Source organism: Mandrillus leucophaeus, unplaced genomic scaffold (assembly GCF_000951045.1).
Source record: "Mandrillus leucophaeus isolate KB7577 unplaced genomic scaffold, Mleu.le_1.0 Scaffold415, whole genome shotgun sequence".
NCBI classification, from domain to species: domain Eukaryota; kingdom Metazoa; phylum Chordata; class Mammalia; order Primates; family Cercopithecidae; genus Mandrillus; species Mandrillus leucophaeus.
Window position 1 is genome coordinate 1,841,360 of NW_012104421.1, and position 23,262 is coordinate 1,864,621.

A 23,262-nucleotide genomic window follows, 5' to 3' on the forward strand; every position below is an offset into this window, starting at 1 on the left:
GGAGTTGGAAACTTTAGGAATCTACTTGGTGCTTTATTTTACTGTGGATGAGCTCATACCCAAGTTGCAAGACAAAGCAAGGTTTTTCTATTTTGTCCATATGTCGGCATTACATTCTTTTTGATGGGTGAATAATACTCCGTTGTATGTTTATATCACATTTTTTTTATCCATTCATCTCTTGATGGTTACTTGGGTTGTTTTCACCTTTTGGCTATTGCGAATAGTGCTGCTGTGACCAGTGATAAGCATATTTGTCTATTGATCATTTGGGTATCTTTGGTTACCATTTATCTTAACATTGTACTGGCCAGTGCAATAAGGCAAGAAAAAGAAATAAAAGGCAGCTACAGTGGAAGGAAAGAAGAAAAAATTGTCTTTTTTCACAGATACATTATGTGGAAAGTCCGATGGAACCTACAAAATTGCTCTAAACTAATAAGTGATTTTAGCAGGATTGCATTATATAAGATCAATTTGTAAAAATCAGTTGTATTTCTATTCATTGCTATTATATAGAAATACAACTAGAAGTTGATATGACTACATACTGATTAGAATGTCTGAATTAAAAAGGCTGATCTTACAATGTGTTTAAGAGGATGTAGAACAATTGGAACTCTCAAAGCTGACAAGAGTGAAAAAAATGGTACACTCCCTTTATAAAAGTATTTGGCAGTTTTTTAGAACTGTATACACCTAATCCAGCCATCCTGTTTTAGGAATTTACCCAAGATAAATGAAAGCATTATGTCCATAAGATTTGTACATGGGTATTCATGGCAGCTTTATTTGTGATGGTTTCACATGGGAAATAACTCAAATGTCTATTAATATGGATGAATGGATAAACATTGTGGTATATTCATACAGTAGAATACCACTCAATAATAAAAGGATATAAGCAACAACGTGGATGTATCACAAAATAATTATGATGAGTAAAGAAGCCAGAGAAAAAAGAATACATACTGTATGAGTCTGCTTATTATATAAATTCTAGAAACTTATCTATATTGATAGGAAGCAGATAACTTGTTGCCTGAGGAGAAGAGATAATGAAGGAGGAACAAGAAAATTTTGGTGTCGATGGATATGTTTTCTTTCATTTTTTTTTTGAGATGGAATTTTGCTGTTGTCGCCCAGGCTGGAGTGCAGTGGTATGATCTCGGCTCACTGCAACCTCCGCCTCCTGGGTTCAAGCGATTCTCCTGCCTCAGCCTCCCGAGTAGCTGGGATCGCAGGCATGCACCACCACACCTGGCTAGTTTTGTATTTTTAGTAGAGATGGGATTTCTCCATGTTGGTCAGGCTGGTCTTGAACTCCCAACCTCAGGTGTTCTGCACGCCTCAGCCTTCCAAAGTGCTGGGATTACAGGCATGAGCCACTGTGCTCGACCTGGATATGTTTCACTATCTTGATTGTGGTTTGTGGTGATGGTTTTACTGGTTGTTGTTTCTTACGCTCTATCTGGCATTTTTAGATATAAAATATTTAATGATTCCTAAGCTTACTTATTTTACATAGTGTTTATGGAAAGTTTAATTCTTATAAAGCGCAAGAGTTCTAACTGGATTGTTGAGAACTGCTTTAATGATATTTATTACTGTTACCTTAATATTTCTGATCTTAGATCTTGACTAATGATGCGCTCAATTTATTTAAATGTGGAGTTTAGCTCTAAGACTTCTGTAACTTAGAATGATATTTTGAATGATCTGAATATTGTTCATTAAGTACATTTTGCTCAAAGGAAAATATTGTAGTCCAAAGGAAAATATTGTAGTCCACCTCTGACAGTTTAGTATTATTTTTTTGAGATGGAGTCTTGCCCTGTTGCCCAGGCTGGAGTGCAGTGGCGCGATCTCGGCTCACTGCAAACCTCTGCCCCCCAGATTCAAGCAATTCTCCTGAGTAGCTGGGATTACAGGCACCTGCCACCACACCTGGCTAATTTTTGTATTTTTAGTAGAGACGGGATTTCACCATGTTAGTCAGGCTGGTGTCGAATTCCTGACCTCAAGTGATCCACCCACCTCGGCCTCCCAAAGTGCTGGGATTACAGGCGTGAGCCACTGGGCCTGGCCTTTTTTTTTTTTTTTGGAAACAGAGTCTCACTGTGTCGTCCAGGCCGGAGTGCAGTGGTGCAATTTGTACTCACTGAAACCTCTGCCTTCTAGATTCAAGTGATTCTCATGCCTCAGCCTCCCGAGTAGCTGGGACTAACAGGTGCACACCATCACACCTGGCTAATATTTATTTTTATTTTTATTTATTTTTTCAGATGGAGTTTCTTTCTTTTACCCAGACTGGAGTGAAGTGGAGCAGTCTGCACTCACTGCAGCTTCTGCCCCTTGGGTTCAAGTGATTATCCTGCCTCAGCCTCCCGAGTAGCTGGGACTAACAGGTGCACACCATCACACCTGGCTAATATTTATTTTTATTTTTATTTATTTTTTCAGATGGAGTTTCTTTCTTTTACCCAGACTGGAGTGAAGTGGAGCAGTCTGCACTCACTGCAGCTTCTGCCCCTTGGGTTCAAGTGATTATCCTGCCTCAGCCTCCCGAGTAGCTGGGATTATAGGCACCTTCCACTATGCTCAGCTAATTTTTGTATTTTTGTAGAGATGGGGTTTTGCCATGGTGGCCAGTCTGGTCTCAAACTCCTGACCTCAGGTGATCCACCCACTTCTACCTCCCAGAGTGCTGAGATTATAGGTGTGAGCCACCGTGCCCAGCCCAATTTTTATATTTTTAGTAGAGACAGGGTTTCACCATGTTGGGCAGACTGGTCTCGAACTTAGGACCTCAGGTGATCTGCTTACCTTGTCCCCTCAAAGTGCTAGGATTATAGGCATGAGCCATCGTGCCTGGCCCCAGTTTAATTATTCTTAATAGAATATGAAAAGATTATAGTTGTGTTACAAATGAATTGATGCTGTTAACTTGTACTTTCACTTTTACTAGCTGACAAGATGATAAAAGCAGCCTTCTTCTCAGAAAGACAGTTTGATTATAAATCCAGCTGGGAAGTGTGCTAGTTGATGATTATTAACTCAAGGATATATTAATTTTTGTCAGGATAAAGCATTTTATTTTATTGATATCTTTCCCCTCCCTCTTCTAGGAAATACAGTAGCAGCCATGATAGAAGACAAAGGACCAAGAGTGACAGACTACTTTGTTGTAGCTGGTCTCACTGACACATCTACTCTTTTGGATCAAGAAATAAATCGTTTAGATACTAAGTCAACTGGACCTAAAGCTCCAATTACAGACATTGCCGTTATTATCAAATCAGCTGGAGAAACAGTACCTGAAGGTTACACCTGTGTAGAAGCCACTCCATCAGCTCTCCAAGCAAACTTGAACTATGGAAGTCTGAAAAGCCCTGAACTTTTCCTCTGTTATAAGAGAGGGAGAGATAAACCACCCCTTACAGATATTGGGTATGGTGACTTATTTTCTTTGCTATAGTGAAGGAATAAAATTTATTTAAGGGCCATGGAAGTGGGAATTTGAAATCCTTGATAGTTTTATTATTACTGATAGTTTATTATTATTGATAGTTTTATGGTTACTTCAGGATTCATTATAGTAATATATTACATGCCAGTATCCACCCTTATTGAATTTCTCTGCATTGCACTTGAATTGTTAGATCATTTGCTTTCAAAATAATATTGAAATGAAGACATTAGACCTTAAAGTGTCATTTTGTTTCTGTTGTACTTATCAAATAAGATTATTAATTAAACAATAAAACGAGAAGCTATAATAAAGACACTACCATTTTAAGGAGCTGCTTGGGTTATGCAGTGAGTTTTTGTGAAGACCTGTACTTGTTTAACTAAAGAGCAGTCCTATTTTAAATACAATTGTACTGTGTGGCTTTTAATGCTGGGAGGAGGGTGTTTACAGATAAGTGCTGTAGTTTTCATGAAGAGTCTAGTATCTAGTCTACCAGTGAAGGACATTCTTTTTTGTAAATGCCTACAAAGGTCCACTCTTTCTCCAAATGGCTACCTTGACTCTTCTGTAAAAAGGATGTGCTCTTAGAATACCTATAAAACTTTACCATATATACATGTGATGTATTGGGGTGTTTATTATCATTACCATTACTAAAATATATTATAGATATTTGGGAACATCCTGGCAAGTATTTTAGGATCAGCTTGTCTATTTATACGAAATGTGTAGTAGGATTTTTGATAGAGATTACATTAAACTTTAGATTAATCCGCAGAGTATTGTCATCTTTCCAATATTAAATAATTCAGCTTGTGAACGTGGAATGTTTTCCATTCGTTTAGGTCTTCTTTAATTTCTTTAAGCAACATTGTGTGTTTTTTAACTCTGATTAATTTTATTTTTAGGTATTTTATTCTTTTGGATTCTGTTATAAATAGTGTTGTTTTCTTAATTTTTGGATTGTTTGTTGCTGGTGTATAGAAACAGCTGATTTTTGTGTGCTAATCTTGCACTTTGCAACTTTGCGAATTTATTAGTTCTAATAACTTGTGGGTTCTTTGGGACTTTTAAAATACATATATAGGATCATGTCATCTGCAAATAGAAATGGTTTTACTTCTTCCTTTGCAGTTTGGATACTTTTTGTGTGTGCGTGTAATTACTCTGACTAGAACTTTTAATATGTTGAATAGCAGTGGTGAAAGCAGGCATCTTGTCTCATTCCTGATTTTAGTTAAATTTCAGTGAAAGCTTTAGGTCTTTTACTGTTGAGTATGAGGTTAACTGTAACTTTTCTTTAAATACCATTTATCATGTTGAAGAAATGTTCTTCTATTCCTAGTTTTCTGAGAGATTTTATCATGAAAGTGTGTTAAATTTTATCAGATGCCTTTTGTCAATTGAGATGATCATGTATTTTTTCTTCCTTTGTTCTCTTATGTATTACATTGATTTTCTTTTGTTGAATCTTTCTTTTGATGTAAGTATGATACCATACCTTAAAAATGATTATCCTTAGTATCATCACATATCCAAATTTTTCTAATTCATGAAGCCTTTTTTTTTTTTTAAACACTTGGTTGCTGGTTGTTCTCTGTTTGTTGTTGTGGTTGTTTTTTGTTTGTTTTTGAGACAGAATTTCACTTTGTTGCCCAGGCTGGAGTGTGGTGGTGTGATCTTGGCTCACTGCAACCTCCGCCTCCCGGGTTCAGGTGATTCTCCTGCCTCAGCCTCTTGAGTAGCTGGGATTACAGGCGTGCACCACTATGCCCGGGTAATTTTTGTATTTTTAGTAGCGGAGATAGGATTTCACCATATTGGCAAGGCTGGTCCTGAACTCCTGACCTTAGGGGATCTGCCTCCCAAAGTGCTGGGGTTACAAGTGTGAGTTACCACACCTGTCCGCTGATTATTCTCTTTATAGTTGTTCACGTATTAAGGGGTAGCCATTTGACCACCACTTGTTAAGCTCATCTCCCACTATTGTTGCATTAGAGCTCTGGTGAAATTGTTATAAAGATACTTATATTCCATGGAAGTTGACAACTCAGGCTGAAAAAGAGAAAAAAAAAGAAGTTTAAGAAGTCCTCATTTTTTTCAAATTTTCAAAACCAAAGGATGATTTGTCTTTATATTATCTTACTTGACCTTTATGCAGCATTCGTTTAACTCCATTAGTATTGTCCATCCTGTTTAGCTACTGTAGTTTTCATTCAAGTCAGTATAGTTAGGATGGTGATCTTTCAGCTTTATAGGGTCATTGAGCATATGAGCCAGATTAGAAAGACAGGGTTTAGAAATGATTGGGAATTGGAGTAATAAAAGCTTTTTTTTTTCCCCCTAGAAGCTTGACTTTAAGGGAAGGGGAAGATAGTTAAGGCCCTAACTATTCAAATTGTAGCACATGGACCAGTATTATCCAAAAGACCTGGAAGCTTGTTAGAAACTCAGAAACTTAGGCACTATTCCAGACCTACTGAATCAGAATCTGTATGTTGGTCCAGTGTGGTGGCTTACACCTGTAATCCCAATGCTTTGGGAGGCTGAGGTGGGAGGAGGATTGCTTGAGGCCAGGAGTTCACAAAAAATAAAAATAAAAATAAAAATGAGCAAGGGCCAGGTGTGGTGGTTCACTCCTGTAATCCCAGCACTTTGGGAGGCGGAGGCAAACTGATCACTCATGGTCAGGAGTTCAAGACCAGCCTGGCCAACATGGTGAAACCCCCTCTCTACTAAAAAAATACAAAAATTAGTTGGGCATGGTGGCGAGCGCCTGTAGTCTCTGCTACTCGGGAGGCTGAGGCAGGAGAATCACTTGAACCCAGGAGGTGGAGGTTGCAGTGAGCCAAGATCACGCCACTGGGCTCCAGCATAGGCAACAGAGTGAAACTCCTTCTGAAGACAAAAAAAATAAAAAATTAAAAAAGAATTAGCGAGATGTGGTGGCATGCACCTGTAGTCCTGGCTGCTCAGAAAGCTGAGGTGGGAGGATCACTGGAGCCCAGGAGTTGGCGGGTACAGTGAGCTATGATTTTGCCACTGTAGCACTCTAGGATGGACAACAGAGCAAGAGACCCTGTCTCAGAAGAAAAAAAATCTATTTTTAACAAACTTCCTAGAAGCAGTGGTTTAAAATACCTAGAGAGTGAAGATATATGAATTCAAGGGTTGTTTTTTAACCTTCCTCCCAGGGAATAACCTAGAACATTCTCATATTGAAGGAAGAAATCAATGGAGAAGGAAGGGTAGGAAATACAGGAAAAAGAGGAGATATTTTATAGAATAAAATTATTGAGGGGATGATGTAGACAGCATAGGTGACTGGACTAGCTTTTAGCTTTTAGTGAAAGTGGCCCTTCTTCCCTCCCTCCCTCCCTCCCTCACTCCCTGCCTCCCTTCCTTCCTTCCTTCCTTCCCTCCTTCCTTCCCCTTTCTTCCCTTCTGTCTTTCTTTTCTTTCTTGTCTCTCCCTCTCCCTCTCCCGCTTTCTTTCCTTGTTTCCTCCTCTCCTCCTCTCCTCCTCTCCTCCTCTCCTCCTCTCCTCTCCCCTCCTCTCCCCTCCCCTGCCCTCCCCTCCCCTCTCCTCGACAGAGTCTCACTCTGTCCAGGCTGGAGTGCAGCGGTGCAATCTTGGCTCACTGCAACCTCCACCTCTCGGGTTCAAGCAGTTCTCTGCCTTAGCCTCCTGAGTAGCTGGGATTACAGGCACCCACCACCACGCCCAGCTAGCTTTTGTATTTTTAGTACAGATGGGGTTTGACCATCTTGGCCAGGCTGGTCTTGAACTCCTGACCTCGTGATCCACCTGCCTCTGCCTCCCAAAGTGTTGAAGCTACTGGCGTGAGCCACTGTGCCCTGCTGGAAGGGGCTTTTCCTTTGACAAGAAGAAAGTAAGTTAAAATGGGTGTAAACACAGAGTATTGGTTGCAGTGGAGTGACATTAATGATTTTATTGTTCTGTTTTTCTTTTTTCTATACGGTTTCGTTAAGAAGATAAGTAATATCCTTAAGGATGTAGGATAAAATTGTGGTAACCTCCATGTCAGTTGAAGGGAAACCAGCCAGGTACTTATTTTGTGTTCCAGCATTCACTGTTCCCTCTTTTAGTATCTTTTTTTTTAATTAAAAAAACTGTTTTTTTGATATATAAAAATAAGGAGAATTTTTTTTGAGACAGTCTCACTGCGGTTGTTCAGGCTGCAGTGCAATGGTGTGATCACAGCTTACTGCAGCCTCCACCTTCTGGGCTCAGGTGGTCCTCCCACCTCAGCTTCCCAAGTAGCTGGGACTACAGGCGAGTACCACCATACCCGGGTAAGTTTTTGTAGTTTTTGTAGAGGTGGAATTTTGCCATGTTGCCCAGGCTAGTCTTGAGCTAGTCAAGCAATCTGCTCACCTCGGCCTCCCAAAAGTGCTGGGATTATAGGAGTGAGACAATGTGCCGGGTCAGTCGTCTTTTAGAGTCCATCTTTTGACAAGCCCACCTGCCACCCCTCCCATACAGTCATAACTGAAAGATGTGAATCTCTGAAAGATTGTTGTTGCTTGTGGTTTAGGAGCACAACTTAAAAATAAAATGATGACTTACGTAATTATACTTAGGTGCTTTCAGATTGCAAGTGGCTTTTTCATACACATCTTGCAGTTCCTAAGGCTTCTGATTTCTGTTACAGTAGTTTACTGATACAGGTTTGCTAGAGTATTATGGTTGTCCTTAAGCTAATCCTGATGGTTAATATTTCTCTCCAGATCAAATAATTGTTAATGTCTGTTGACTTAAATGTTTTGGCCTCTTCTCCTCACTTTCCCTCCACTTTTTCCCCACTCTAGTGTGAAGGGGTTTGGAAAACCTATTAGCTTCTCTATTTATAGTAGGAAAGCCTATTAGCTACTGGAAATACAGACACCCATCTCATTAAATTTAATATGAAACACTATTGCTAAACTTTTGTCTTTTTTACTGTTTTATAAACCGAGATGAGGCATTTATTAAAATAGTACTTTTCTCTAGAAAATATGTTAAGTTAAAAGATGTAAAGTCTGATATTCCCATAGAAATATCATATATACTATAAAGTACGATCATGTATCACTTAATGATGGGAATACGTTCTGAGAAATGTGTGTTCTATGGCGATTTTGTCATTGTGTGAACATCATAGAGTGTACATATACAAACCTAGGTGGCGTAGCTTACTACATGTGCAGCTATAGCCTATTGTTCTTAGGCTACAAACCTGTACAGCATGTTACTGGGGTGATACTGTAGGCAACTTACACAGTGGTGAGTATATGTATATCTAAACATAGAAAAGGTACAGTAAAAATCTGGGATTAAAAAAAAAGTCACACCTGTATAGGGCACTTACCATGAATTGACCTTGCAGGACTGGAAGTTGCTGTAGGTGAGTCAGTGAGTGAGTGGTGAGTGAATGTGAAGGCCTAGGACATTACTGTACACTACTATAGACTTTAGTAAATTAACTTTAGCTTGTTATAACCTTTTTACTTTATAAACTTTTAAAGTTTTTGTTAATTTTTTTCATTCTTTTGTAATAATACTTAGTTTAAAACACAAATACCATACAGCTGTACAAAAATATTTTTCTTTCTTTAAATTGTCATTTTATTAAGTTTTTTTCTATTTTAACATTTTATTTAAAAAATTTATTCTTTTATTTTTTATTTTTTGAGACAGGGTCTCACTTTGTTGCCCAAGCTGGAGTACAGTGACACAATCTAGACTCACTGCATCCTCTACTTCCTGGGCTCAGGCGATAATCCTTTCACCTCAGTTTCCTGAGTAGCTGACCTACAAGTGCGTGCCACCATTCCTGGCTAATTTTTTTTTTTTTTTTTGTAGAGATGGGGTTTCGCCATGTTGCCCAGGCTGGTCTTGAACTCCTGAGCTCAAGTGATCTGCTTGCCTCGGCCTCCCAAAGTCCTGAGATTATAGGCATGTGTCACCACGCCTGGCAAAAATTAAAAGAAAAATTTTTTTAACGGGGTCTTGCCTTGTTGCCCAGGCTGGCATTGCACTCCTGGGCTCAAGTGATCCTTCTCCTGCCTTAGCCTGTTGAATAGCTGGGACTGGCTTGGTTTTTAAACTTTATTTTTGGTTTTTCTTTTCTTTTCTTTTTTTCTTCTCTTTTTGAGACAGAGTCTTACTCTGTTTTCCAGGCTGGAGTGTAGTGGCATGATTGGGGCTCACTGCAACCTCTGCTTCCTGGGTTCAGGTGATTCTCCTGCCTCAGCCTCCTGAGTAGCTGGGATTACAGGCATATGCCACCACATCTAGCTTTTAAAAATTTTTTTTTTATTTTTAGTAGAAACAGGGTTTCACCATATTGGACAGGCTGGTTTTGAACTCCTGACCTCAAGTGATCCACCCACCTTGGCCTCCCAAAGTGCTAGGATTACAGGCGTCAGCCACCGCCTCTGGCCAGTTTTTATTTTCTTATTTTGAAATTGTTTGCAAAGATGAGGTCCTCCTATGTTGCCCAGGCTGTTCTTGAACTCCTGGTCTCAAGCAATCCTGTGTTGGTCCCCCAAAGTGCTGGAATTATAGATATGAACTACTGTGCCTGGATTTTTTTTTTTTTTTTAACTATTTAAACTCTTTTGTTAAAAATTAAGAAAAAAGGATACATGTTAGCCTAGCCCTACAGAGTCAGGATCATCACTATCTCTGCTTTCCGCTGCCACTTCTTGTCCCGCTGGAAGGTCTTCAGGGGCAGTAACCCACATAGAGCTGTCTCCTATGATAAGAATGCCTTCTGGAATACCTCCTGAAAGACCTGCCTGGGCTGTTTTACAGTTAACTTTTTTTGTAAGTAGGAGTATACTCTAAAGTAATGATAAAAAGTATAGTATTGGAAGTACTAGGTGATAAGAATTTCTCAGCTCCATTATAATCTGTGGTACCACCATAGTATATGCAGCCTGTGCTTGAAGCATCATTATGTGGTGCGTGACTGTGTAATTTAAACAGGGCAGTATGTTATCTTATATATCAGATGCATTTCTTGTTTGTTTGTTTGTTTGTTTGTTTTTTTAAGACAAAGTTTCATTCTTGTTGCTCAGGCCTGAGTGCAGTGGTGAGATCTTGGCTCACTGCAACTTCTGCGCCCCCCTCCCCCAACCAGTAGCTGGGACTACAGGCATCTGCCACCACGCCCGGCTAATTTTTATTTTTAGTAGAGATGGGGTTTTTCCATGTTGGTCAGGCTAGTCGGGAACTCCAAACCTCAGATGATCCGCTCACCTTGGCCTCCCAAAGTGCTGGGATTACAGGTGTGAGCCACCGCGCCCACCCAGATGCAGTTCTTGAGATACAGAATCATAGACCATATGAAGTTCTTATTTTCTTCCCTTTGTCAGATTCATTGGCTTGCAACTGATTTGTTTCTCCAGCTCTTTTGTTTTTTGAGAAATTTCAAATATATGAAAAGTTAACAAACTGTTATAATAAACACAAGTATTCTTTTCTCCTAGATGATAGACTGTGGAATAATGAACAATATACTTGTCACCTACAAATTGACATTTTTTTCATTTGTCTGCTAAGCTAATTGAAAGGAAGCAGGAGCCACTGTGCCCAGCCTATTTCTTTCTCTTAAACAAAATGTATGTACTCTATACCATATTTTGTACTTTGCCTTTTTTACCTAAGAGTATATACTGGGAATCATTCTATATCTGAATATAAGATCTTTCTCATTTTTTGTGTGTGACTGTATACTGCTTACTTGTGCGGATGTATTTACTTTATTCAACGAAACCTCTACTGATGGGTATTTGGGTTGTTGTCAGTTTTGTGTTATTAAAAGAATGCTTTGATGAATAACTGTGCATTTATTGTTATGTATTTCTGGAGGTATGTTTTCAGGTAGATCCTAGAAAAAATTGCTGGATTAAAAAATAAATGTGTAAATAATTTTGTTAAATGTTACTCAATTTTTCTCTATAGTGTTTGTGCCATTTTACATTCTGCCATGTGTGTGTTTTTTTAATCCACATCCCATCAACAAAATATGTGGTCTTTTATATTTTTTTGTCAATCTCACAGATATTAATGGTATATCAGAGTAATTTCATTGAGGTTAATCATTGCTCCGTAGGTTTAAGGGCCGATTTTCTCTTTTCTTTTGCTTATACTATAAACAGATTTTTAACCTTTACCTTGATTTTTTTAAAGGATTTTTTTTATGTATTAGGAAGATGAGCTTTTAGTGAAATAAGTTGTCAAGTATTTTCTTCAGTCAACTTGTCTTTTATCTTTGCTTATGGTGTTCGTTGTCATATAATGTTTATTTTATGTAGTTTATTTTTCTATTCCCATGTTTTATTGCTACTGGATTTTGAGTCATAGTCTTTTCCCACTGCTAGTTATACTTTTAGCAATAGTATGATTTAATTCCTTATGTTTAGATCTGTGATCCACTGGGGGATCCCCTTCTGGTGTATAGTGTGAAGTTTAGACAGAATTTTATTTTATTTTCCAAATGACAATCCAGTTATCTAAGTCCTGCTTATTAAATTTAAAAATCCATTCTTCCCTTAGTATATTGACATATTACCATCATCATATACTAGATTTTTCTTCTGTTTCATTGTCTTTCTGTTCACTTACTTGCTAATACTCTCCTGATTTAAATATAGAGGCTTTATAGTATATTTTAATATTAGTTGGGCTTTAACAGCTTTATGGAGATACAGTTCACATGTCGCACGGTTTACTTACTTAAAGTGTACAATTCAGTAGTTTTTAGTATTATTTACAGAGTTGTGCAGCTGCCACCACAATTAATTTTAGGACATTTTCATCACCCTAAAAAGAAACCCCATACACATTAGCAGTTACTGTTTAGTATTCTTTCCCATCTTCTACCCCTAGGTAACTATTAATCTACTTTCTGTCTGTATGGATTTGCCTATTCTAGACATTTCTTAAAAACTGAATCACTGTATGTGGTCTTTGTGACTGTTTTTTTTTAGTTTTAATTTTTATTTTTTCACTTAGCATGTTTAGTTGCTTGTGCTTTTGGTGTCATATCTAAGAAGGCTTTTTCTAACCTAAGGTCACAAAGATTTATTCCTGTTTTTTCAAAGAGTGTTACAGTTTCAGTTCTTACATTGATTTTGATCCATTTTTAGTTTTTTGATGAGTAGTATAAGGAAGGGGTCCAGCTTCATGCTTTTGCATGTGGATATCCAGTTATTCCAACACTACTTGTTGAAAAGACTGTTCCTTCCTGATTGCATTGTCTTGGCACTCTTGTTGAAATCAATTGACTGCAAATATAAGGGCTTAATTTTGGACTCTCCATTTTATTTTGTTGATCTATATGTTTATTCTTATGCCAGTACATTGCACTGATTACTGTAGATGTGTGGTAGTTTTGAAGTAGGGAAGTGTGAGTCCTCCAGCTTTCTTTTTTTTCCAGATTGCTTTGACAAGAAAAAACAAAGGCAGCTGGGATTTAGATAGGAATTGCACTGACTTTATTAATCTTTTTGAGGGTATTGCCATCTTGTCAATTTTCATTAATTTTTCAGTTTTCATTAATCAAATTGAAAATTGAATTAAATTAATTCAGTTTTCATTAATCTATTTGAGTGTATTGCCATCATTGTCTTTTTGTCCATAAGCATGAGATGTCCTATTTATTTAGCTCTTTAATTTCTTTTTCTTTTAATTAAAAAGAAATTTTATTTCCAAGCTCTTCAAAGACTGTTACAAACATGAATAATGTATCCATCTAAAAAAGTGTTCCAAATTAAATCAAAGGCACATCATCAAAGTAAAACACTTGTGACGTTAAGAATTATTTTAGGTTGTAATATTTTCATGTTAGTTTTTAACCATTTACAATGTTCTGTGGGTCACATTTTAAACATTTCTAAATATATGAAATTCTGTATTTCTTTACAGCCACGACTACAAAGTAGAGGAACTTAAGAATACAAAGATCGAATCTGCTTCATTTATATACACGATGGGGCAGCCTAATGCACATCATAACATTAACTTTTCAAAAAAAGTTTGCTAAGAAACTGCTCCTATATTTAGTGTTAAAAATAAAACAATCTTCCCATGTAGAAAAATCAAGACATCAGTCAATTAGTAAAGCCTATTCTTCCTCCCAGCAATTTGTACTTTCTTGTATTCATTTAGGAATTGTGAATTCATGAGAAAAGAACACATTTTTTATGGTATAAATATCTTCCAGGAACAACAGTTTACAAGTTTAAATAAACACAACTATTTTCCTTCTTAAAATGTAAACATCTAGTAAATAAAACATACATGATGTTCCAGGTATAGAAATATTAGTAACTCACTTACGAAACAGGTGCATTTTGGTATATTTGGTGGTAAGGTTTTTGTTTGTCTTATGTATAAAAGTACTTGCACAAAAAAACAGGCTATTACTATTTAAAACTCTATTCCTTCACCCAGTTTCCTCACTCAAGTAGAAACTCATGAATTTCTGTGATTTTCGCTATAGGACCAGGCCACAGGAAAGGGCTAAAACATCTCTAATTAGAGTTAGGGAAAAGTGTTTTCTTGAGACTTGAAGGCAGTCATTCGTCACTTTGTGCTTGAAGGCATTCCTCAGCGAACTTCTCTCGAGTCTTCAGAGTAAAGCACAGGATCTGGGCTCCCGGAAGGGATTACTTCCAGTTTGTAACACCCACCAGCAGGGCATCCTTGCAGGCATTCTGCATACAGTACTGTTGAATCTCTGCAGCTGCCTGAGAGACCTTGATCCTCTTCACGCCAGCCTCCAACTCGAGCTGCTCCACCAGGCGCTGCAGGGCGCTCGCGCTGGCCCCGGAGGACATGGTGGCGGCGCTGGGCTCCGAGGGCCTAGCGCTTTAATTTCTTTAAATAATGTTTTATAGTGTTCAGAGGATTTTTAAAGCTAAAAAATTGACAAATTATGAAGCGAATTTTTATGAAAACATCTGAATACTTAGTGAAACTTCTAGGAATTGACCTGAAGATGTTTGTGGTGTTGCCCCTTTCTTTTTTCATGTTTCTTGTAATAAGTAATACAAAATCAAGTTGTTCAATCCTGTTTACACTTCTTAAATTATGTTTTGGGTTTTGAAAAATAGAGACTTACAGTTCCCAAAGGAATAATTTTAATTTTGGTTTGTAGTGAAGATTTGGGAAACATTAGGAGAGATGAAAAAAATTTTATTTGGTTTCAAGAAGAAAACCAGCATTAACCTGAAATGCATGTACTATATATATGTACATATATGTGTATGTATGTATCTATATCTATTTCTTCCCCTTCCTGCCATGCAGAGTTCTATATGAAGGGAAAGAACGGCTTATTCCAGGATGTGAAGTGATCCTAGCCACACCCTATGGTCGCTGTGCCAATGTCAACAATAGTTCAACTACTTCACAAAGAATCTTTATCACTTATCGAAGGGCTTCTCCAGTTCGACCCCAGAATTCCTTGGCTGTAACTGATATCTGTGTTATTGTAACCAGTAAAGGAGAAACTCCTCCTCATACCTTCTGCAAAGTTGACAAAAACTTAAATTGTGGAATGGTAAGAATAAAGTTTTCATCTTCAAAGTTTCATATGAAAATGAAAAGGGATATGTTTTGGATTCCTGTTTACTGTTGGGTATATACTTTACTCACATTTTATATATTCATGATGCTTGTTTTTATTGTTTCCTAATTTTTATGATTTATAATAATTTTAAAAATCCTATCCCATGATTTATAATAATTTCATCTTTAAGTCAGGGATATTTGAGGGGGAATAAATCCTACTATTGTCTGTATTACATTAACAAAGGTTTTATTCACTTTTGAATTTCAGTGGTGTCTTTGGGGACAACTGCGGGGTTAGAGTGGGTAGAAGCTCTCCTTATATTCATTCATTCATTCATTCATTCATTCATTCATTCATTCATTCATGTTTTTGCTTTTTTATTTTTTTGAGACAGGGTCTTGCTTTGTTGCCCAGGCTGGAGTACAGTGGTGCGATCACAGCTCACTGCAGCCTTGACCCCCCACCAGGCTCAAGTGATCTTCCCACCTGAGCATTCTGAGTAGCTGGGACTACAGGCTAGTAGAGACAGGGTTTCATCATGTTGGCCAGTCTGGTCTTGAACCCCTGACCTTAAATGATCCGCCTCCCTTGACCTCCCAAAGTGTTGGAATTACAGGCGTGAGTCACCGTGCCTGGCCTGTTTTTGTTTTTGAGACACGGACTCCTTAAGTTTCCTAGGATGCTCCTGAACTCTTGGGCTCAAGAGAAAATATTGCAGTTTTGCAAACTTATTTTTTTTTTTAGATGGAGCCTCACTCTGTTGCCCAGGCTGGAGTGCAGTGGCGCGATCTTGGCTCGCCTCAACCTCTGCCTCCTGGGTTCAAGTGATTCTCCTGCCTCAGCCTTCCAGGTAGCTGGGGCTACAGGCGTGTGCCACTGTCCCCAGCTAATTTTGTAGTTTTAGTAGAGATGGGGTTTCACCATGTTGGTTGGCCAGGATGATCTCGATCTCTTGACCTTGTGATCCACCTGTCTTGGCCTCCCAAAGTGCTGGAATTACAGGCGCGAACCACTGCACCCAACCCATGCATACTTACTCTTTAAAAGGACTCTAGTAAAGAAGAAAATGAACATAAATGTTCGACTCATAGTTTTTAAAGACTACAGCTTACTTTTGGTTCAGATTTACTTTGAAAAATATCTTGAGGTCAAACTAATATTAGCTTAATGTTGTATAGGCAGAGGTGACAAATGCACCCAGAACAATTAGTGAGGACAGGGTTGCCTCTGGAGGTGATGACCTCATAGCACTCCAGTGACCCCAGTCTTCCCCAGTTTGGGCTCCAGTGCACACTTCGCTTTGTGCTGTGTCTTACAAGAAGGGGCAATCGCTGAGTGATTGTGAAATTCTAAATCTTTTGAAATGGCCTTCATATCGGTTTGATTTTTGTAGCAGTTTGATTTTCTTACTCTCTTCTTTTATTTTAGTGTTCTGAACTTCATGCTTTGCTGTATTTTATACTACATCATTCATTATATAAACATGTGTTTTAAATACTCTTCTGAGTAAATAATAGGAATCTTTAGTTGATACCAAACAAAATCAATTTCTTTTCACTCTTTTGTCTTTTTATAAACCTAATTTATGTTTTACAGTGGGGTTCCAGCGTGTTTCTGTGTTATAAGAAGTCTGTACCTGCTTCAAATGCAATAGCATATAAGGCTGGTAAGTGAGTTAAAAAAAATTGTCTCAATTGCTGTAGTTATTGGTGCATATTAACATTTGGCTAAAAGAGACTATGCTCCCTTATGTAGTTTGTAGAATTGATCTATTCATAAAATTGTCTATAATTTTAGCATATAAAGATATGTGTTTTCTTAAATATATTACATATACAAGATATATTAATACCCCGACCAAACATGCTGTTAATTTAATTTAAACATTTATCCAAAGCAAACATATGGGGAATAATCATTCAAGCTTTTGGTCTACGTTTATAGACTTAACAGTATAATGGAAAGTTGCTTACTCTCTGACCTTTTATATTTTGGCAATCAGAAAGGTGTCAAACTGCATCTTTACTTCTTATATTTCCTTCTCTTATCTCTTTGTGTCTGATTTGAAACCACATGTTACTTGCCATGAAAGGTGGACTTGCTTCCTTTCTCCTTTGTTGCAAAGAATCAGCTATATGGAGGAGAGGAGGGCCTGAGAAACTTTTCTGCCATGAAGTGTTTGAGAAATCTATCGCCACATTCTTACTGCACATTAAAGTGTCAAGGGCTGTAAAGATTTAAGTGTCACCTCTTCATTCCACTGGTATGGTGGGATAAAAACTGAAAATACAGGTATGCTCCAGTTGTAAATAGAAAAGATACTGGAATACTTCTTTGTGAAAAGAAGCAGTGCTAATTATTTTTTGATTATGCACAGTTCTTGAAATAAAGTTTTACTTCAGGGAAGTCAGGTGAATTCATATCCAAAAAATCGTGATTTTCATAAAAACATTCATACTAATGAACCAAACCATTTAATTTATAATATAAAAATAATGAAAATAACTAACATATAAAATTCAGTGTCATTTTAAAATCTGATACCGTAGGCTGGGCATGGTGGCTCACACCTGTAATCCCAGCACTTTGGGAGATTGAGGCGGGCAGATCGCTTGAGGCCAGGAGTTCGAGACCAGCCTGGCCAACATGGTGAAACCCTGTCTCCACTAAAAACACAAAAATTAGCCGATCGTGGTGGCACGCATCTGTAGTCCCAGCTACTTGGGAGGCTGAGGCACGAGAATTGCTTGAACCCAGGAAGCGGAGGTTGCAGTGAGCTGAGATCGTGCCACTGCACTCCAGCATGGGTGACAGAGCAAGATTGTGTCTCCAAAAAAAAAAAAAAAAAAAAAAGTGATACCATTAATACTGCTGTAATATGTTGTTTATGTGTGATTTCCTATTTGGTGGTGGTGGTGGTGGTCGTGGAGAAAAGGTATCACTTAAAAAACTTATAGAAAGAAGCTGTACCAAAGTATTCAGTTATTTGATATGAGACACTTATTTTAGAATAGAGAGTTTTGGATACTGAATTTGGGCTCAAAATTCTACTGATTTTGAGGTTTTTCACTTAGAGATGGTCTATATGTTGATGACCTCAGAGGCTAATGAACTGATGCCATGTAGCTAATTTATTCTGAGGGGGTTTATTGTGGTTCTCAGAGTATCCCTTGCTCCTACTTTCTGGGTCTCACGTATTCTGTACTTAGTCACAGTGTTTCTGTCTCGTTTACTTTTCATGTTGCGTGCCTTTTACACTGCTTCTCTCTCAAGATGAGTTTAGGGGCTGTGATAATTTCTGTTGCCTCAGCATTATTTCATAACACTTGTCTCTTCCCTGAATTTTTCACAGAAGACTAACTGAAATAGTTGGTAAATTTTTCTGTATGTTTCTTACCATTTTCTACAAGGTGTTGGCGTGTGTAGAAGAAAATACATTAAGATTGGTGATCAAGATTGGTTGAATGGAATCTCAACTAGTATATTAATACATTTTTATGTTACAATGAACTATAAATCCATGGGTAAAATATCAGGGGTAAACGTGTTTATATTAGTTTCTGTTATAGCAAGAGAGAAATCAATTTTAAAATACCACACAAGTATTGGCTTGAAATTTGGCATTAAAATATTCCATTAATATCTATCATATGCAATTTATGGAAAAGTAAATATTAAAAAAATTTATTGTTGTCTCATTCTTCAAAAGGTTTAATTTTTAGATATCCAGAAGAGGACTATGAGTCGTTTCCACTCTCGGAATCAGATGTACCTCTCTTCTGCCTTCCCATGGGAGCTACTATTGAGTGCTGGGATCCTGAAACCAAATATCCACTTCCAGTTTTTTCAACTTTTGTCTTGACAGGTTCTTCAGCCAAAAAGGTATGTTTTTGCCTCAGTGATTAAATGCATTTTGTCCATGTTTTTATTTCATAAAAAGGTTAAGTTTTATTTGAATGTTAGGATTATTTGGACACGATACATTTTGGTTTAAATTTACGCTGTCATCCCCAAGATGAGAAATCAACATGAAAATTGCTATCAGGGATATTGATACCTCTGGAACTTCTACAGAAGCAAAGATAAAGTCTTTCTGGATAGACACCTTCAAAACCCAGGTGTCAAGATGAGATGATTATGACAGATGGAGGACATAGGTACCGTAGAAAGAATCAACAGACACAATTAAAAAGCTGGGTTAGACCCTCACGACATTGAAATGACAGAATGATGATATAAAGGATGTTATAAGTTAAAATATCATTGAGATGACTTATGAACTAATGGAGGGGCTCAAAATACCAAGGAAGGAACAGGATATTTTGAAAAATGAATAGATTGGGAAAAGAATCGAGTGTTTAGAAATGAAAAATATGGTCCTTAAAATTAAAAATTCAGTGAGTGGGTTAAACAGCAGAGATAAGGCCAGGTGCGGTGGCTCACGCCTGCAATTCCAGCACTTTGGGAGGCTGAGACAGGTGGATCACTGCAGACCAGGAGTTCAAGGCCAGCCTGGACAACATAGCATAACTCCGTCTCTACTGAAAATACAAAAAATTAGCCAGGCTTAGTGGTATACACCTGTAATCCCGGCTACTCAGGAGGGTGAGGCATGAGAATTGCTTGAACCCAGGAGACAGAGGTTGCAATGAGCTGAGACTGCACTGTTGCACTCCAGCCTGGGCTCTAGAGCGATACTCTTTGTTTAAAAAAAAAAAAAAAAAAAAAAAGAAAAAGCAGAGATAAGGCATACATGAAGGGATAATTAGTGAAGTGGAAGATGGGTTACCTTAAATGTGGTACATACAAATGTAAAACATAAAAGGAGTTTAAAAATGTAGCAGATATAACTAGAAGGTCTAACAGATATTTAATGAGTTACAGAAGGAGAGACTAGAAAAGGATCCTAAGAGCTAATGGTTGAGAGTTTTCCACAGTTGATGAAAAAATTGAGTCTCCAGATTAAAGATGTACTCTGAATCTTTCAACAGAGAAAAATAAACAAACAAACAAGTAAATAGTAATCCCACCTCTTTTTTTGGGGGGGCGGGATAGAGTTTCACTCTTGTTGCCTAGGCTGGAGGGCAGTGGCGCGATCTCGGCTCACTGAAACCTCCGCCTGCCAGGTTTGAGTGATTCTCCTGCCTCAGTCTCCTAAGCAGTGGGATTACAGGCGTGTGCCACCACGCCCAGCTAATTTTGTATTTTTTTTTTTTTTAGTAGAGACAGGGTTTCACCCTGTTGGTCAGGCTGGTCTTGAACTCCTGACCTAAAGTGATCCATCCACCTCGGCCTCCCAAAGTGCTGGGATTATACAGGTGTGAGGCACCATGCCTGACCTGTCCCACCTCTTTTTATATCATAGTGCTATCATGGAATAGCAGAGACAAAACAGCTAGAGAGAAAAGACATTTATTGTCTTATATAAAACATATATTGTATATAACAGTAATAATGACATAAGCTGATTTATAAAGAAGGCAAAAATAAACAATATTCAGAATAAAAAGCTGATAGCAGTAGAAATTTAAAAATTGAAAACTTTCTTTTTTTTTTTCAGACAAAGTCTCATTCTTGTCCCCCAGGCTAGAGTGCAATGGCACAATCTCGGCTCACTGCAACCTCTGCCTCCTGGGTTCAAGTGATTCTCCTGCCTTGACCCCCCAAGTAGCTGGGATTACAGGCACCTGCCACCATGCCCGGCTAATTTTTGTATTTTTAGTTGAGATGGGGTTTCACGTTGGCCAGGCTGGTCTTGAACTCCTGACCTCAGGTGATCCACCCGCCTCAGCCTCCCAAAGTGCTGGGATTGCAGGCGTGAGCCACCGCGCCCAGCAAAAATTGAAAATGTTCTAAAGAAATTTAATAAAACAGGTGATTTTATTGAAAAAATATATAATCTGAACTGACTCATGCGGATGAAACAAAATAAATCTGTGACCTCATTCTACGGGTACAGGCTACACCTTTACAACCACTGTGTTAAAGATAATACATGTAAAGTATCCAGCATAGTGCCTGGAACACAGAAAATACTGAGTGAAGGTCAATATTAACTTGATTGCCCACTGCTAACTTGTTAGCTTAATAATCGTTTACAATTTATCCTGCTGAAAGTAGTAAATGTAACTGAAAATTTTAAGATCTTCAAACATTAGTTACCTAATATACTTTGGCAGTAGAGAACAATAAAGTCTCATTTGAGATGTGAATACTGGGTGATCTGCTTGGCTTATTCATTGTTTAGGGGATATTGACATGTAAGCATTGAGGTGTGTAAAATGTATGTTTATACATTTGTCACTGCTTGTTAAAAACTTTGAGATCACTTTGAAATAATTGTATCTGGGAATGTTGTGTGTATAAAGGTAAGGGTTACTGTGATATATGTAATGAATAAACAGTTGGCAAGATCTATAAAATACAGAAGTAAGGATTGATTGTTGGGAGAAGGGGATGGGTTAAAACCTTTGAGATCACTTTGAAATAATTATATCTGGGAATGTTGTGTGTGTAAAGGTAAGGGTTACTGTTATATATATATAATGAATAAACAGTTGGCAAGATTTATAAAATACAGAAATAAGGATTGATTGTTGGGAGAAGGTGATGGGTTAAAACCTTTGAGATCACTTTGAAATAATTGTATCTGGGAATGTTGTGTGTGTAAAGGCAAGGGTTCCTGTGATATATATAATGACTAAACAGTTGGCAAGATTTATAAAATACAGAAGTAAGGATTGATTGTTGGGAGAAGGGGATGGGTATTAAGGAATGGGCAGATCAGAGGAAGTACCAAGGCTAAACAAAATATACAAAGGCACAAAATTATGAACTAGTTTGTGTACCTGGTAGCTCTGTATTGTTGAACAACAACAGCAGGTACTATTAGGAATTGAGAGCATCTTGTCACTTATATGGACTGTGGCATTTTACCTGTAATGAGGAACTTTTGAAGGATCAGATGTTACCTCTGAAGGACTATTTCTTCAGTGTACTTTTCACTAAAATACTTTCTCTTCTGACTTGAGACCAGTTAGGGCTTCAGTAGTTGCTTTGATATGTGGTAAGTGGAAGTGGAATTGAGCATGACTTCGAAGTTTCTAGCTTGGGAATTGTGTAGCGTAACTGAGTAAGATCAGGAATATTGGATGAAGTATTTAGATAATGAGTTCACTTTTGAAAATATTGGTTTGGGATGCCTGTATGACATCCAAGTGGAGATTATTGAGTAGTCATTTTGAAACTAGGAGTCTGAGGTTCAGGGGAGAGATCAGGTAGACCTAGAGATAAAGATTTGTGTTCTGTTAGTATAATGATTATAGTTAAAACCGTGAGAGAATGAAATTTTCCAAATAGAAGTGTGAAGCTAGAATCTTAGGGAATGCTAGTATTTAAATGATGGGGGGTGACATAATTGGATCTAGTATAGGAAAGAGAGAAGTAGCCATGAAACAAAGAGAAATTTGTACTGTCAAAGACAGCAAAGGAATAAAGAATTTCAGAGGAGTGTCAGCTCTGTCTTGTGTCATATGAGGTGAGGGTGTGGAGGAATTGAACCTGTGAACATTGCTGATGAGAAAGTCAAATGCTGCTGCTGCAACTCCTCCAAAAGTTAAACACAGAATTACCATACGATCCAGCAGTTTCATGCCTAGGCATGTACCCAGAATAACTGAAAGCAGAGACTCGAACAGATACTTGTATGCCAATGTTTTAGCAGGGTTATTCACAATAGGCAAAAGGTGGAAACAACCCAAACGTGCATCAACGTATGAATGGATACACAAAATATGGTATATAGATATGATGGAATTATGATTTATTCCTTAACAAGGAATGAAAGTCAGGTATGTGCTACAATATAGGTGAATCTTAAAAACATTATTCTAAGTGAAATAAGCCGGACACAAAAGAATAAATTTTGTATGATTCCACTTATAGGAGGTACCTAGAATAGCTACCCTTATAGAGACAGGAAGTGCAATAGAGATTACAAAGGGACTTGGATTGAGGGCCAGAGAATGGGAAGTTACCATTTAAGGGTCACAGAGCTTTTGTTTGGGGGGCGGGTAATGAAAAAGTTCTGGAAATGAATAGTGATAACTGGTTGCACTCCAGTGTGAAGGTACTTAATACCAGTGAATTGTACACTTGAAAATGGTTAAGGTGGTACATTTTATGTTATGTATATTTTACCCCA

The 23,262-nt window shown here is 37.8% G+C and overlaps 1 protein-coding gene across 1 annotated transcript in view; it reads left to right on the plus strand.

Moving 5' to 3' along the window:
* The first annotated feature begins 3,132 nt into the window (after window positions 1–3,132).
* DENND4C (DENN/MADD domain containing 4C) overlaps window positions 3,133–23,262 on the plus strand; it is a 110,132-nt gene continuing 90,002 nt past the window's right edge. The window contains exons 1-4 of the mRNA XM_011992669.1: window positions 3,133–3,450; window positions 14,795–15,047; window positions 16,656–16,725; window positions 18,769–18,941. Coding sequence (XP_011848059.1) covers window positions 3,146–3,450; window positions 14,795–15,047; window positions 16,656–16,725; window positions 18,769–18,941 — 801 coding nt within the window. The 5' untranslated portion in view covers window positions 3,133–3,145. The remainder of the gene's footprint in view (window positions 3,451–14,794; window positions 15,048–16,655; window positions 16,726–18,768; window positions 18,942–23,262) is intronic.